The following is a 15,044-nucleotide window of genomic DNA, read 5'->3' as shown; positions in this document are numbered from 1 at the left end:
AGGTGGCAATTTTTCTCCAGGCCAGATTGGCTGGAGATCCTGGAGGGTTTTTTTTATGTTATCTTCTGGGCATGGAACAGTGGTCAGTGGGGGTGTGTGGGGGGAGGTATTTGTGAATTCCCTGCATTGTGCAGGGGGTTGGACTAGATGACCCTGGAGGTCCCTTCCAATTCTACGATTCTTCAGATACTGATAAATTCTCGTATGTCACACACAGAGGCATCATTTTGTATGCATAGGAATGGGAACATAAAAATACTTTCTTATTCTATATTTCATTTAGAATTTTCATATCCAAGATCTCTTTTCATTCTCTTGATAACCAGAAAGCAAATAAGGTAGGAGTTTGTGTGTGTGTGGTTTTCTAACCTGTTTTCTGTGGCTAGCTGCATGTTACGGGCTGACACTTAATAAAGGCTTTGCAAATGACTTTGAGCTCTGAAATAACCTTTGTGCATAAAGCTCTGCTAGATAAGAACATCAGAAGAGCCCTGCTGGGTCAGACCAGTGGTCCATCTAGTCCAGCCTTCTGTCTCACACAGAGGCCAACCAGTTCTTCTGGAGGGCCAACAACATGCCACAGAGGCCGAGGCCTTCCCCTGACATTGTCTCCTGGCTCTGGGATCAGGCCCGTAGCTACAATGGGGCATTGCCCCCTTAATTAAAAGCCCCGCCCCACAAACAGCACTTTTTCCAGCTCTGCAATGTCCTTTTTGAGATTCAGTGACCAGAACTGTACACAGTATTCCAAATAACGCACCATAGGTCTATACAGGGGCATTACAATATTGCCCGTTTTATTCTCAGTCCCTCTTCTAATAATCCCTAATATGTCGATATAGAAATGCAGAAGCACAAAAAGACATTTGCCATTGTTTGGTGGGTGGCGTCCGTGAGTTGTGTGGCTGCTGGTTCCCCAGGGTGAGGAGCTGTGGTCACCACCCCTGCCCAGCCAGCCAAAGACTAGCCATGATTTTACCCAGGCCAGGATTCCCTCTTTCAGGCGGGTTGGGGGCAGGGAAGGAAGTGGGTCCCTTTCCAGGGCCGTTTTAAGAACATCAGAGAAGCCATGTCGGATCCAGCCAGTGGCCCCTCCAGCCCAACACTCTCTGTCACACAGTGGCCAACCAGGTGGTGCTTCAGGAGGTCCACCAGTGGGTCCAGAACTCCAGAAGCCCTCCCACTGTTGCCCCCCTAGTACCAAGAAGACAGAGCATCACTTTCCCAGAAAGAGCATTCCATCTATACCTTGTGGCTAACAGGCACTGATGGACCTCTGCCTCATGCTTATCCAGTCCCCTCTTGAAGTTGATAAGAACATCCGAGAGGTCATGTTGGATCAGGCCAATGGCCCCTCCAGCCCAACAACTCTGTATCACACAGTGGCCATTGGCCAAAACCCAGGTGCCATCAGGAGCTCTACCAGCGGTGCCAGAACTCCAGGAACCCTCCCAATGTGGGCCTCCAACCCCCAAGAAGACAGAGCATCACTGCCCCAGACAGAGTGCTCCCTCTATACCTTGTGGCTAACAGCCACTGATGGACCTCTGCTCCATGTGTTTATCCAGTCCCCTCTTGAAGTTGATAAGAACATCCGAGAGGCCATGTTGGATCAGGCCAATGGCCCCTTCAGTCCAACAAGTCTTTGTCACACAGTGGCCATAACCCAGGCGCCGTCAGGAGGTCCAGCAGTGGGGCCAGGACACTAGAAGCCCTCCTGCTGTTGCCCCCCCCCCCCTCCAAGCACCAAGAAGACAGAGCATCACTTGCCCCAGGCGGAATGTTCCATCTATACCTTGAAGCTAATAGCAACCGATGGACCCCTGCTCCACCCTGTCCATCCCTGATTAAACAGAAAGAAAGAAGAAATCCTTCAAAATCTCAAAGCAAAGTGTGGTGGCACTTTCCACCACCACCGAGCTGCCTTGAGCTCCATGAGGAATAAAGGCGGTGAATGGATGGTTAAAAGAGAAAAATGAAATTAAAGACCTCACACTGCCCTCACTCTGAATGGGGAGGAAGGGAAGAGCAGGAGTGACAGGCTATAGCAAGACCAAGAGTATTGCCCTTGTGACCACTGCAATGGAGATGTTGAAGCATGGACGGCTTCAAAAGAGAATTAGATAAGCATATGGAGCAGAGGTCCATCAGTGGCTATTAGCCACAAGTTATAGATAGGGACTCTGGGGCAAGTGATGCTCTGTCATCTTGGTGCTTGGGGGGGTCAACAGTGGGAGGGCTTCTAATGTCCTGGCCCCACTGGTGGACCTCCTGATGGGACTGGTATTTCTGGCCACTGTGTGATACAGAGTGTTGGACTGGATGGGCCTTTGGCCTGATCCAACATTGGAGTCTCTTATGTTCTTATGACCTCCCCCCCACAAACCCCCCCCCCAGTATGGTATCTTTTTGAGGCCTCCTCCTATGGATGCCAGTCTCCAGGTGGGGGTGCAGGATCCCTCAATTTTTCGGGCTCCCCCCAGATGCTTGCAGGGGGAAGCCCCACCCCACCCCAACAGTCATCTGCAGCCCCGCTTGAAAAGAGCAGGAGCCGTTCGTGTCTGCCCCGCAAGCAGCAAATTTGCAGCTTGGAGGGCAGGTGGCATCCGCTCTTTCAGCCCCACCTCCCTCACAGGGTGTCTGTTGTGGAAAGGGGAAGGGAAAGGAGTTTGTAAGCCACTCTGAGACTCCTTTGAGTCGTGAAGGGCGGGGTGTAAATCCAATCTCTTCTCTTCTTCTTCTTCTTCTTTTCAAGCAGGGACCGCCCGTGCCTGTCTGCTTTTCCCCCAACCATTTAAAGGGAAGGTTCCCTTTACATGGTAGGGGGGAAATGTGGGGGGTGTGCGTGCATGGCGCTCCGTCCATGACACGATGACGTCACCCTGTGTGATCTCATCCCATCGGGGACGGCCCCTTCCAATGCTCCCTCTAAGCTGTGGAGTCTTGTGAGCAAAAATTCTGCTTTGTGAGCTACTGGCATTAAAGCGATGACCCGGCAATTTGGCTACTGCATAGATCAGTTTGCTCTGGAGCCCTCCTTCCCGAGCTAAGACAAAAATCTGTAACCCAGAGGCTAAAAAACTGTGAGCTAGCTCACACTAACTCAGCTTAGAGGGAACACTGGCCTCTTCCCTTCCTGGCATGCCCCCCAAATCCCCCGTACCAATAAGAAGACTGGATCTGGCAACCCTGCCTCCTCCACAAACATTTCCAAGCAGGGAGGCTTTTTTTACAGGACGTGCAAAACACGGTCGTGAAAAATGCCTCCCACTTCTGCATAGTCTCATCACTTTTCTGGCTGCTTCGGTGACACTCTGTGTGAGAGGCTGACGCATAATCACGAGGGTTACAGAGCTCAAAGTTTCTCATCCAACGTCTGCCTTTGACTCTGAGTGTTACGGGTTTGTGTCTTGTCGGCTGCTTTCTACGTCCCATTGCACTCTGAGCACATGCTCTCCAGGGTGTATGCTGGCGACGAGGCTGAGGATGGGGAGTCATGTGTACAAGAGAACACAGGCAGCAGGTGGCAGGTGGATGCGTAGAAGCAGTGATGTACGGGCTTCAATATCCTGTCGATGGTGCCAGCCTCGCTATGAAAACGGCTGCAACAACGCAAAAATATTTATAAGAATAACCTATCAAATTGTTGTTGCATATCACCCACAATATCACAATAAGAAGCATGTACACAACCACAGCTAGCTGGGCTGCGGTGGCTCAAGGGGTTAAGACACTGAACTGCAGACCAGAAGGTCGGTAGTTCAACGGTTCGAGACCCGAGTGTGCCGCATGACGGAGTGAGCTCCCGTCTCTGGCCCCAGCTCCTGCCAACCTAGCAGTTCGAAAGCAAGAAAGTGCAAGTAGATAAATAGGTACCACTTCGGTGGGAAGGTAACAGCATTCCGTGAGCCTCGGCATCCAGTCATGCCAGCTATATGACCATGGAAACATCTTTGGACAGCACTGGCTCTTCGGCTTGGAAACGAAGATAAGCAGTGCACCCCTAGAGTTGGATTCGTCTGCTTTCAAGCAAGGGAAACCTTTACTTTTACTTACAACCACGGCTATCCAAACAGAAGATGACACTAGTGTTACCAACAATTAGAGACTGTGTTATCTTTTGTTTGGATAGCCGTGTATGTACATGCATCTTATTGTGATATTGTGGGTTATATGCAACGACAAATTCGATAGATTATTCTTATAAATACTTCTGCGTTGTTGTGGCCGTTTTTCATAGCGATTCTTTGATGTACACTCCTACTCTGGGAATCCTTATTGTTAAACGAGCATCTGATAGACCGGCAGTAGTCCAATTAGATCGGGATCCCCAACATAAGATCATAAGAGATGCCAATGTTGGATCAGGCCAAAGGCCCATCCAGTCCAACACTCTGTGTCACACAGTGGCCAGAAATACCAGGGGCCATCAGGAGGTCCAGCAGAGGGGCCAGGACATTAGAAGCCCTCCCACTGTTGAGCCCCCCCCCCAAGCACCAAGAAGACAGAGCATCCCTTGCCCCAGAGCCCCTATCTATAGTAAGGTTTCCCTTGCTCGAAAGCCAGTCGAGTACGACTCTAGGGTTGCGGTGCTCATCTCCGTTTCAAAGCCGAAGAGCCAGCGCTATCCGAAGACGTTTCCATGGTCATGTGGCCAGCATGACTAAACACCGAGGTGCACAGAACGCTGTTACCTTCCCACCGAAGTGGTACCTATTTATCTACTTGTAATTTCATGCTTTCGAACTGCTAGATTGGCAGGAGCTGGAACTAGAGACAGGAGCTCACTCCATCATGAGGCACCCGGGTCTCGAACTGCTGAACTACCGACCTTCCACAGCCTGCAGTTCAGCATCTTAACCACTTGAGCCACCGCAGCTCCTATCTATTTCTTGTGGCTAATAGCCACTGATGGACCTCCGCTCCATATGCTTATCTAATTCCCCCTTGAAGCCGTCCATGCTTGTAGCCGCCACCACCTCCTGTGGCAGTGAATTCCAAGTGTTAATCACTCTTTGGGTGGAGAAGTACTTCCTTTTATCCGTTCTAACCCGACCGCTCAGCAATTTCATTGCGTGCCCATGAGTTCTTGTACTGTGAGAAAGGGAGAAAACTACCTCTTTCTCTACCTGCTCTATCCCATGCATAATCTTATAAACCTCAATCATGTCACCCCTCAGTTGCCGTTTCTCCAAGCTAAAGAGCCCTAAGCGCCTTAACCTTTCTTCATAGGGCCACCCATGGGTCCCCGGGCACCCACCGACACCTATTTTGGTGCCCACCAAGTGTCTTTAGAAAGAGGGTGGGATCAGATGGGTTTCTAGCCCACCTGGGCTTCTGACTGGCCACTGAAGATCTGACCGGCTGTGTAGATTAAAATAGCAATTTTTCAGTGGCAGTGTTTGTTTTCTTGTCTCACACCCCTCTTTCCCACAGGCTCGCAAAGGTTGGGGGCCCCTCAGTTAGATACCTTTGCAAACAGAGATTTGAGGCTCAAGTAGGTAGAGGAAGCCAGACTGAGTGTTGAAGCTTCTAGCTCTTGTTTCGAGATTGGCCACCATTCATCTCAGTTCAAAAGGTGGCGTTTGCTGTGGTGTGATGCTCTTGTGCGTTCTCGGGGCATGGAATGAACGTGTGCATTAACAAAAAAAAAGGCTTCCGCATGGGTTTGGTTTTTCTCACTAACAAGAGGCAAAGTGACAGCGTGGTTATGCTCACACTTGAAACCTGTTTCCTTAAGGATGGCCGAGGCTTCTGAGAATGGAAAGTCAACCAAAGCGAGCATCCAGAAGGCGGAGGCTGATCTGCCACCACCCCCTTCACAGGAGTCTGTCCCAGACCCACCTCCAGTTCCCGGGAGCCAGGATTCTAACCCACTGCCTCCCCCGCCTCCTAAAGAATCCTTCTCCAAGTTCTACCAGCAGCGTCAAGTGAACGAGCTGAAGCGACTCTACCGGCACATGCATCCCGAACTGCGGAAAAATCTGGAAGAGGCCGTGACGGAGGATCTGGCTGAGATGCTGAGCGCCGATGATCCCACAGCGCAAGCCTCCGTGAATTCAGACCCAGTGCTTCCAGGGGAAGTTCAGTCCATGCGCTGGATCTTTGAGAACTGGACATTGGACTCCATCGGAGAACATCAGGGTGCCAAGAAGCTCGCAGAGGAGGAAGCCATCCCAAGTGGGGACGTGAAGATCAGGTCCATGAAATTTGAAAGCCAGTCATTCAATGGAGACAGGCTGACTGCCTTGGGCAGTGCATCCAAGAACGAGCAAACCAAAGGGGATGTTCACACCGCTCGGTGGTTATTTGAAACCCAGCCGCTAGACTCGTTGAACAAAATGTATTTGGATGAGACTGATATGCAAGAGGCGGTACTCAAGGAACCTGTCCAAAAAGGGGACGTGAAAGGAGCCGCGCAGCTCTTCGAAACTCATTCGTTGGACGCTTTGGGCCGCTGCAGCTCGGTAGAGGAGCAGAGCATCCTGCAACTCAAGTCCGAGATCCAGGAGCTCAAAGGGGATGTGGAGAAGACCATCAAACTGTTCCAAACAGAGCCCCTCTGCGCCATCAGAGATAAAACAGGAAACATCCACGAGATCAAGTCGGTCTGCCGGGAAGAAATACACAGCAACGCCGTGAGGACGGCTCGTTGGCTGTTCGAAACCCAGCCCCTTGACACCATCAACAAGGACACGTCCAAAGTGCAAGTTATACGAGGGATATCGTTAGAGGAGGTCGCAAAAGGGAATGTCAGCGGAGCCAAGTGGCTGTTCGAAACCCAGCCCCTGGACGCCATCAGAGAAATTACTGTCGAGGAGGCAGATTTCAAGGCTTCTCCGGAACTTGTCCAAGGGGCTGATGTTACTAAGCAGTGCCTGCTTTTTGAGACTCAGCCTCTTGATGCACTGAAAGGAGAAGTCACTGACAGCACCCCAGCCAAAGAAGAAGTCATCAGAGGGGATGTAAAATCGACCCTCTGGCTGTTCGAGACCCAACCAATGGAAACACTAAGGGATAATTTTGAAGTTGGGCAATTGAAGAAAGTGGAGCTTTCAGAAGAGGAGAAAGGAGCTGTGAAGCAAAGGAAGCACGTTTTTGAGACCTGTCCTTTGGGAAGCATCTCCAAGGCCCTGTCCGAAGACCTCTCAGCCACCAACATACAAGAGGTAGAGAAAGGCGACGTGAAAGCTTTCAAGAGTCTCTTTGAGACCCTCCCTTTAGATAGCATCAGGCAAGTCAGCACCGAAGAGGTTGCCAAGGAAGCAGAGGAAGTACCCCGTGGGAACGTCAAAGCCAACCAGTTCCTGTTTGAGACAACACCCTTGTACGCCATCAAGGATTCCTTTGGGAATTTCCACGAGGTTACTTCCGTGAGCAGAGAAGAGGAGGTTGTGGGTGGAGATGTTAAGAACTACAAATGGAAGTTCGAAACCAAGCCTTTGGACCAGTTTGACGACAGCTTCCAGAAAGTAGACATCATCAAGGGGATCACAAAGCAGGAAGTGGTGGCCGGAGACGTTAAGACGGCCAAGTGGCTGTTCGAAACACAGCCCATCGATGTCATCCACAGCCAAATCAACCTGACGGAGCAAAATGCTTCTGAGAAAGGAGAGGAGTCCCAAGGAGGTGACGTGAAGACCTGCAGGTGGTTGTTTGAGACGCATCCAATGGATGCTCTATACGAAAAGACAGAGAAGAAGCAAGACAGAGAAGAACCTGTGCCACAAGGGGATGTCAAATCGTACACTTGGATGTTTGAAACACAGCCCTTGGACTCCCTGAGAGGCCAGGAAGAGCAATATTTGCAGGTCAGCAAAACATTTCCCCAAGATGAATTACAAGGGGTAGATGTGAAAACCGCCAGACACCTATTTGAGACAGAACCCTTAATTGACAATGCCTCTGACGATGTCAATTCAAAGAAAATAATCAGGTACTCCAGCCGCATAGAGATGCAATCTGGAGAGGTGTCCCGGGTGAAAGAGTTATTTGAAGCCAAGCCCTTGGATTCGGCCGGGAAATCAAACACAGCCACGAAAGAGATCAGTTTCCCAGAAGATGAGAACATAGAGCCTGGGGCTGTCCACAAGTTTACTTGGCTCTTTGAAAACTGCCCCATGGACACCTTGAAAAGCAGCACGGAGGGCTTTCAAGAGGTACCTCCAGAAAAGGACATTCGGAGTGGAGACGTTGGAGGCAAGAGGTTCATCTTCGAAACCTACTCCCTGGATCAGATCCATGACAAAGAGAATGAGATACAAATCAAGAAGATCCAGGAACAGACCCTGAACAAAGCCGCTGTCAAGTCCTGTACCATGCTCTTTGAGACTCAGCCGCTGTACGCCATCCAGGACAGAGAGGGAGGCTATCACGAAGTCACATCGGTGAAGAAGGAAGAAATCGTGAAAGGTGACGTGAAGGGTGCCAGGTGGCAATTTGAAACCAAACCCTTGGATCAGATCAAGAAAGACGAAGAGGTGTTTGTGATCAGGGCAGTGACCCAAGAGGACTTCAAGAAGGGCGATGTCCAAGCGGCCCGGTGGAGATTTGAAACGGAGCCTCTAGATTCCATTGCTGAAGATAAGAGGCCAGTTCTGAGGACCGTTGACGATGTACAGAGGGGAGATGTCCAGTCCAATAAGCAACTCTTCGAGTCAGAGAAGTTCGGTCAAAAAAGGTACGTTAGGATGGTCAGTGTGAGTGATGTCCAGCAAGGAGATGTAAGGACATCCACTTGGCTTTTTGAGAACCAGCCCATCGATTCCCTCAAAGGACAGCCTGAAAGCACCTCCACCCTCAACACTGTTCAGAGAGAGGACATCCATAAAGGGGACGTGAAACGCTGTACCTGGCTATTCGAGACTCAGCCCATGGACAGTCTCAAAGACACTGAGGCTTCCTCCACTGCCGGACCCCCAGAGGTTGTTCCCCAGGCCAATGTCAAGAGCACCACGTGGTTGTTTGAGAGCACGCCACTGGATAAACTCAGCACCTCTGAACGCTGCACAGAAATGGAAGTGAAGGAGAGAACCATAACAGACACGTTGGGAGTCCTCTTCTCCCGTCAAGTGATCCAACATGGTGGCATTCTTATCGAAGCCAACGATTCCGAGAGTGTCAAGATGGCAAAATATCAATGCAGCAGTCAAGGAGCCCCAGAAGTTCAAAAGGAGGAAGTCGTGGGAGGCCATCTGGAAAGGATCTTGTTGCAGCTCCTGCACAGGACCAACGTGGAGGCCCAAGGGTTGCTGGTGAAAGAAGAGGAGAACGGGGATATCAAAATCAGCCCGGTGCAGCTTTTAGACCCAAGCACAGCAGAGAAAAGCAAAGAGGACTTGAGGAGTGATGTGGCAAAAGCTCTCCACAGCCTCCTGAGTCAAGATGCCTCTGCCAAGAAAGGAATAGTTATGCAGGAGACAGGGACTGGATCGGTGAAGATCACCATCTATTCTCTCTTGCACTGTGTTGCCCAGCAAGAAGAACCTGTCAAGGGTGATGTGAAGTCCACCATCGGGAATCTGCTGGCTTCATCGCAAGAGCAAAAGGCAACAGCAACCATCAGGCGAGAGGACAACGAGAGAGGCAACGTCCACCTGTACACCACCTGCATCGAGAAGGGAGATCTTGACTACCTAAAGAACCTCCAAAGGGATTCGGAAATAGAATCCCTTGTTTCCTCCCAAGCCAAAGAGGAACCACCGAGAAATGCGCAAGAGGTCACAGCACCCGCCCAGCCGCAGGAAGAAAAAGGAGTGAAAACGACAGCAGATGTGACATTAGGGGGTAGCAGTGGGCCTAAACAAGTGTTCTTGTGTGACAGCAAGGAAGGTACCTTAGAAAGGGAGGCAGTGCTTGCCGGTGATCCAGATTGTACTTTGCGTTGTCTTAGGCAACTCCCATCCGCAATGGTAGAAACTGTTGTTTCAGGAAATGTGAAATTGGCTGAGAGTGGTAGCAACGGGGCAGTGAGGGAAGGGAAGAAGGAAGGCGATAGAAAGGAGGGAACAGACTCCACCAAAGTGGCAACTCAGAAGGACGAGATCGACGGGGCTATCCAGGCGACGGCGCAGCCCAAATCGCAAGACCTTGGGGGTGATCTCCAAGCCGCAATGCAAAGCCTCAGGCTAGCCACAGCAGAGGCCCAAAGCCTCCAGCACCAAGTCCACAACAAGTTGCAAAAGACCACTGAAAATATCCATCTCGTTACTAAGCAACCCCAGGCGGCCACGCCTCAGCAGGCGGCGGCCCTGCAGGCAACAGTCTACGACGAGGGCCGTGCAGCCGGCAAGAAGCAGCACGCAAGCAACGTCGCCATCGTCCGAGTGCAAGAGACGTCCAAGTCCCACACCAGCGTGTCTCAGAAGAGCACGGTGTCACGCACAAAGGTCAGTGCATCCGAGGAAGTACAGGGAGGCAAGCTGCCCCCGGTAGACTATCAGGATGGTCCCGTGGCGCCTAGTGCCCAGATTAGCATTAAGGACGGCCTTTATACTGCCCAGCCAGTGAAAACCTATGTAAATCCATTTGTTGAGTCTGATTACAAAGAGCACTCCGTTCCAGAAGAACGCGAGCAAGATGCTATAATCAGAGGGGATGTAAAGATGGCTATCAGAGCCCTGCAGAGTGCAGCGGCAGAACAGAGGCAAGTAGAAAAAGAGGACGTTGTCCGCGGCAGCTTAAAAGCCGCCCTCGAGTCCCTGGAAAAGTCTAACGTTAATGTCTCCAAAGGAGATTTTAAAGCAGCCATGATATACAGAAATGCAGGGCAGCCGTATCCCGCTCGTAAAAATAAAAATGAGGCTCAGATTCTTAGGGAGCAGGCAGCTGTAGCGGCTTCGGGCTCTCAAGCTGTTAATGACTTTCCTCCTCCTCCTCCTCCTCCAGCTTCAGTAACGGGAATTGTGTGCCCTTCGACCAATCTGAGAGACGCCGATGCTCTAAGCTGTCCCATGACCATGCAACCATCTGTTCCTAAGACTGTTCATCCTGCCCCCGCCAAGCCAAGTGACCAGAGACCTTTAGAGAAACCACAGCTTTTCCCCAAACCAGAAGTTATCCCCCCACCCAGGAAGAAACCTCTTCCACCTCCAAAACCAGAGTTCCTTTTGCAAGAAGCACTGTCCCACCCTGCCGGCAGCCACCAAAGCCGATCGGGAAAGGCGGTCTCTCCTCCTTTCCCTTCCAGATCTCCAAGCAGGGGTGACCCGAACGTACCAGCAACCTCGCCCACAAATCAAGCACAGGCATCTGGCGGGGCCAACGTTCTAGACCCATCTGCACTGAGACGAGATTCAACTGACTGTCCTCTGCCTCCACCGCCGGTGGCAACTGCCGTCGAGAAAAGGGGTTTTGCAGAAAAAGCAACAAAGGATATTATTAAGACACCTCTGCAAGTAGCAGAAGAAAAGTATAAGTCAAGGAGAGAAGAGCAGAAGAAGCTGGAAGCAGCTGACCTTAAACATTCATCGGAGCCTATTAAAAATGGGTTCACTGACTGTGAAAGCCATCCAACAAAAGAAATTCAAGAATCCCTGGGGTCCTGCCAGCCAGAAAATGGATGCTCGCTACCTGCAGGGCAAGAGGGCGCCTTGTCCCTTGAAGGCCAGATAGGTCCTGTGCACGTGGAAGGTCAGAAGAAGCCATATCTTTCTGCCAAGTGTCATGCTAATGTTCTAAGGAAGGGAACCGTCACGACGCATGCCTCGTCATCGAGGATAGAAAGTACATCTACGTGCGAAGCTCGTGGATCAAGGGATAACCAGAAAACAAGTCCAAGGGCAGAAGAGATCATTCCAGAAGCCGCCGTTTCAGCACCTCCGTCTCTACCATCAAAGCAGATCTCGAAAGGGCATCAGTGTTTGAACAGCAGGGAGTTTGGAGATCTGTCAATGAACACAGTGCAACATGCAGAGACGGAAACGCCTGTGGTGGTCATGCGGGAAAAAGCTTGCCGGGAAACGGAAGAAGAACGCCGCAAGAGGCTGTCTGTCCACAAGGAAGAAATCATGCAAGGCAACGTTAAAGAGGCCATGGAAATATTTGAAAATCTGCGGAAGCAGGAGGAGCTGCAGGAGATTTTAACCCGTGTGAAGGAATTTGAGGACGAGACCTCCAAAGTGGATGTGAAAGCCCTGAAAAGCTTCTTTGAGAAGGTCCCTGAGTGGGTGGTGCATCACCAGGTTCACCAGATAAAACCGCCCAAGATGGACAAGGCTGAGCAGATAAAGGAAGTGAAGGAAGACACTGACAGCATTTCTTCCGTGGAGCTGGCCTTTGAAGATTTGGAGAGGGCAAGCGCCGAGATCATTCACTTGAAGGAGCAGACGCTAAGCCGGCTGCTGGATATCGAAGAGGCCATCCGGAAAGCTCTCTATTCCATTTCTAACCTCAAGTCTGAATCAGACATCGCTGGGCTTTCGGGACTGCTCCAGGAGTCTCTCGGGAACTCACAAAGCCTGGTGGCCGGCAACAATATCCGCAAGATCAGCATTGTATCCAGCAAAGCCAGGCAAGAGAGAGGGATCCAGAACTCGTCCTGGGGAGTCGAAAAGATGGCAGAAAAGACCGAGATGCCCAAGATAGAGCTAGAGGTCCCCTTGATCATTCAGCCCCGGGCAAATTCCCCTTCTTCTCCTTCCTACATCTCCATTCAATCTGCTGCAAGGAAGCCTGCAGAGTCACCCAAGATGGCACACTCCTCTGCACTGAATTTAATCGACGCGGCCGCGGAAAGGGAACTGTTCACTCAAGGTCTTTTTAGCTCGCTGCCGCGCAAGTCCGTGAGGTCCGACGGATGCAACTTGGCTTCTTGTGAAGGTGAACAAGAGCCCATCCAGATGAGTAAAGGAACGGGCTTGGTTAAACAACAACGTCTCAGCGGTTCGGAATCTCTCCAGCCCCAGATTAACAACAACGGTGACAAAGAATGGGACTCGTCTCAAAGTTTGATCAAAGGAGGAGTGCCCGACTACCCTTCCAAAGCTTCCCTGAGTGCTTTAAGCCCATCAAACCCACGGAGACAGAAAAGCATACTAGAACTTCAGACAAGTCCTGATGGATCCAAGCTCTATGGGGCCACCAGAACTGTGATGGAGGAGTATGAGGAGGTGGATGAGTTTGGAAACAAAATAATCACTTCCTCCACGACGGTCACCAAACAATCGGAGACTCAGACCTCCTCCACGTGCGACATGGTTTCCTGCCCTACCAGGTACGAAGTGACCGCCTCGCCGATCCTCCGCAAATACCTCAACAGCCCAGACGGCTTCCCCACAAGCAGCGGCAGCCAGGAAACAGGGGTGGTCTTTGTTACTTTTGGCAATTCCAAACCGGCGAAGAAATAAGAAGATCATTTCATGGGAAAGCAAACAACGGCAGCTGTGATCCACAAACATTAAATGGCAGGACTTGGATGGGAGGCAGTTTTAAGCCGACATTTTAAAAGGACTTGTTTGACTTAAAATCTAGGTTGTTGGAAACGAAGCAATTTGTGGATTAGGCAGCCTGTTCGAGGAGAGCTTTGCAAAAACTTTCAGAATACAGTCTTACAGCTTGCGAATGAGTCAAACGATACATTTGGAACCGGTTCGTGAAGAAATGGCTACCGATTTGCTATCACAAGAGATATATAGGGCCTGGAATCCAGAGGAAAGAAAATCTGGATAGAACAAACGAATGGGTGGGAGGCGCGGGAGTACTCCTCTCAAGAATTTTCTATGTCTTTTCGTGACTTTGCATTATATAACCAAGGATTGCCAACTATACGATACCAAGATCCAGAGTTTGTTTCCAACAACCGACCGTGAGATTCTCAAAGCAGAGGCCAAAGGACTCAATTAAAGAATCAGTGAGTCAATAATTTTTGGAAAAGCCTTCATTTTCTTCTTTTTGCTATCGAAACAAACCTTCCTGCCTGCCATTTTTTCTTCTTCTCTCTCACCTTCATAATCACCCAAAAAGAGACACATCTTCCTTCCTGTATAGGGTTGAAATCATTTCTTTTTTCACTACCAGACCACTTTCATTGGGGGGGGGGGAGAGAGAATGCGTAGCACTAGTCATATTTAGCCAGAGCTGAATGCTATGGGGAAGTACATGAAATCAGAACAATTTCTGACATTATTACCCTTGTCCCTAAGGAGAAATTGAAATCGCATTATTCTAGTTTAGACTGAGATGGATTTTAGACAAACTTAGAGTTATTGCTTTTCTCTTTTTTATTTTAGATTTGTAATTTATTGTTCCTTGTTAACAAGTCTTTACTTTTCGACTCTGCTTTCTTACGTGCTCAGTGTTTAAATCAGTGACGAAACTGTGTAAAGCAATTTTATTATGGACAATTTTTTGTACATTCACAAGACTTTTGTGGGTTTCTCTCTTTTTTAATTTGCATTCTGATGGTAAATTTGACTTCTGAAAAATATTCCGATCTCACCGTGGTTTTTGTTCTGTTCTGCCTGGAGGCTCGAGTCCTTTTAAACAGCACTTAACGATCTCTCCCTTGAACTACTTTCAGAGGGGTAACCAAGCAAGTCCCTTGCAGCTAAATAAAATGGAAGTTACGCGGCCCTTAAAGACAAGCACCATTCTCATTCTAGCATAAGATCTTTGTCAGAACCCACAGCCAACAATGGAGTACACACTTCTTTAGAAAGGTTATACTTTTATTGAAAAGCCATGGATGCATTAACATAGTCACTGTTAACAATAGCAGTTGCCTCTTGAACCTAATGAGATATAGGGCATTCGTATGCACACACACCCCACTGCGCTGGCCAATTAGGCACCCTCCCGCGCGTGGGCTAGAGCCGGCAAGCGTTACTAGGCGAAGCTGGGAATTGTTCAGCTCCCACGGTCGGCCTGGAAGGCAGACAACACACATCACCACCTGTACATCTTTAGAGATAAGCATTTCAGCGCAAAGCAGAGAGAAAGGAATGCGAAAGCAATTTACACAGACACTGAATAAACATCCCAACCCCCATGGCAGCATAGCTGACAATTTTGTGGTCCACAAAAGTGTATGCTAAAATAAAAATTCC

The 15,044-nt window shown here is 49.9% G+C and overlaps 1 protein-coding gene across 1 annotated transcript in view; it reads left to right on the top strand.

Moving 5' to 3' along the window:
- Positions 1 to 14,286, top strand: part of LOC107118600 (xin actin-binding repeat-containing protein 1-like) — a 46,796-nt gene extending 32,510 nt beyond the window's left edge. Inside the window, exons 3-4 of the mRNA XM_015420963.1 lie at positions 284 to 338; positions 5,741 to 14,286. Coding sequence (XP_015276449.1) covers positions 5,742 to 13,346 — 7,605 coding nt within the window. The 5' untranslated portion in view covers positions 284 to 338; position 5,741 and the 3' untranslated portion in view covers positions 13,347 to 14,286. The remainder of the gene's footprint in view (positions 1 to 283; positions 339 to 5,740) is intronic.
- The last annotated feature ends 758 nt before the right edge of the window (positions 14,287 to 15,044 follow it).

This window comes from Gekko japonicus, unplaced genomic scaffold (assembly GCF_001447785.1).
Source record: "Gekko japonicus isolate JY-2015 unplaced genomic scaffold, Gekko_japonicus_V1.1 scaffold3203, whole genome shotgun sequence".
Lineage (NCBI taxonomy): Eukaryota > Metazoa > Chordata > Lepidosauria > Squamata > Gekkonidae > Gekko > Gekko japonicus.
The sequence above is the reverse complement of the archived record's forward strand: the minus strand, read 5'-3'. Positions and strand labels throughout refer to the sequence as shown.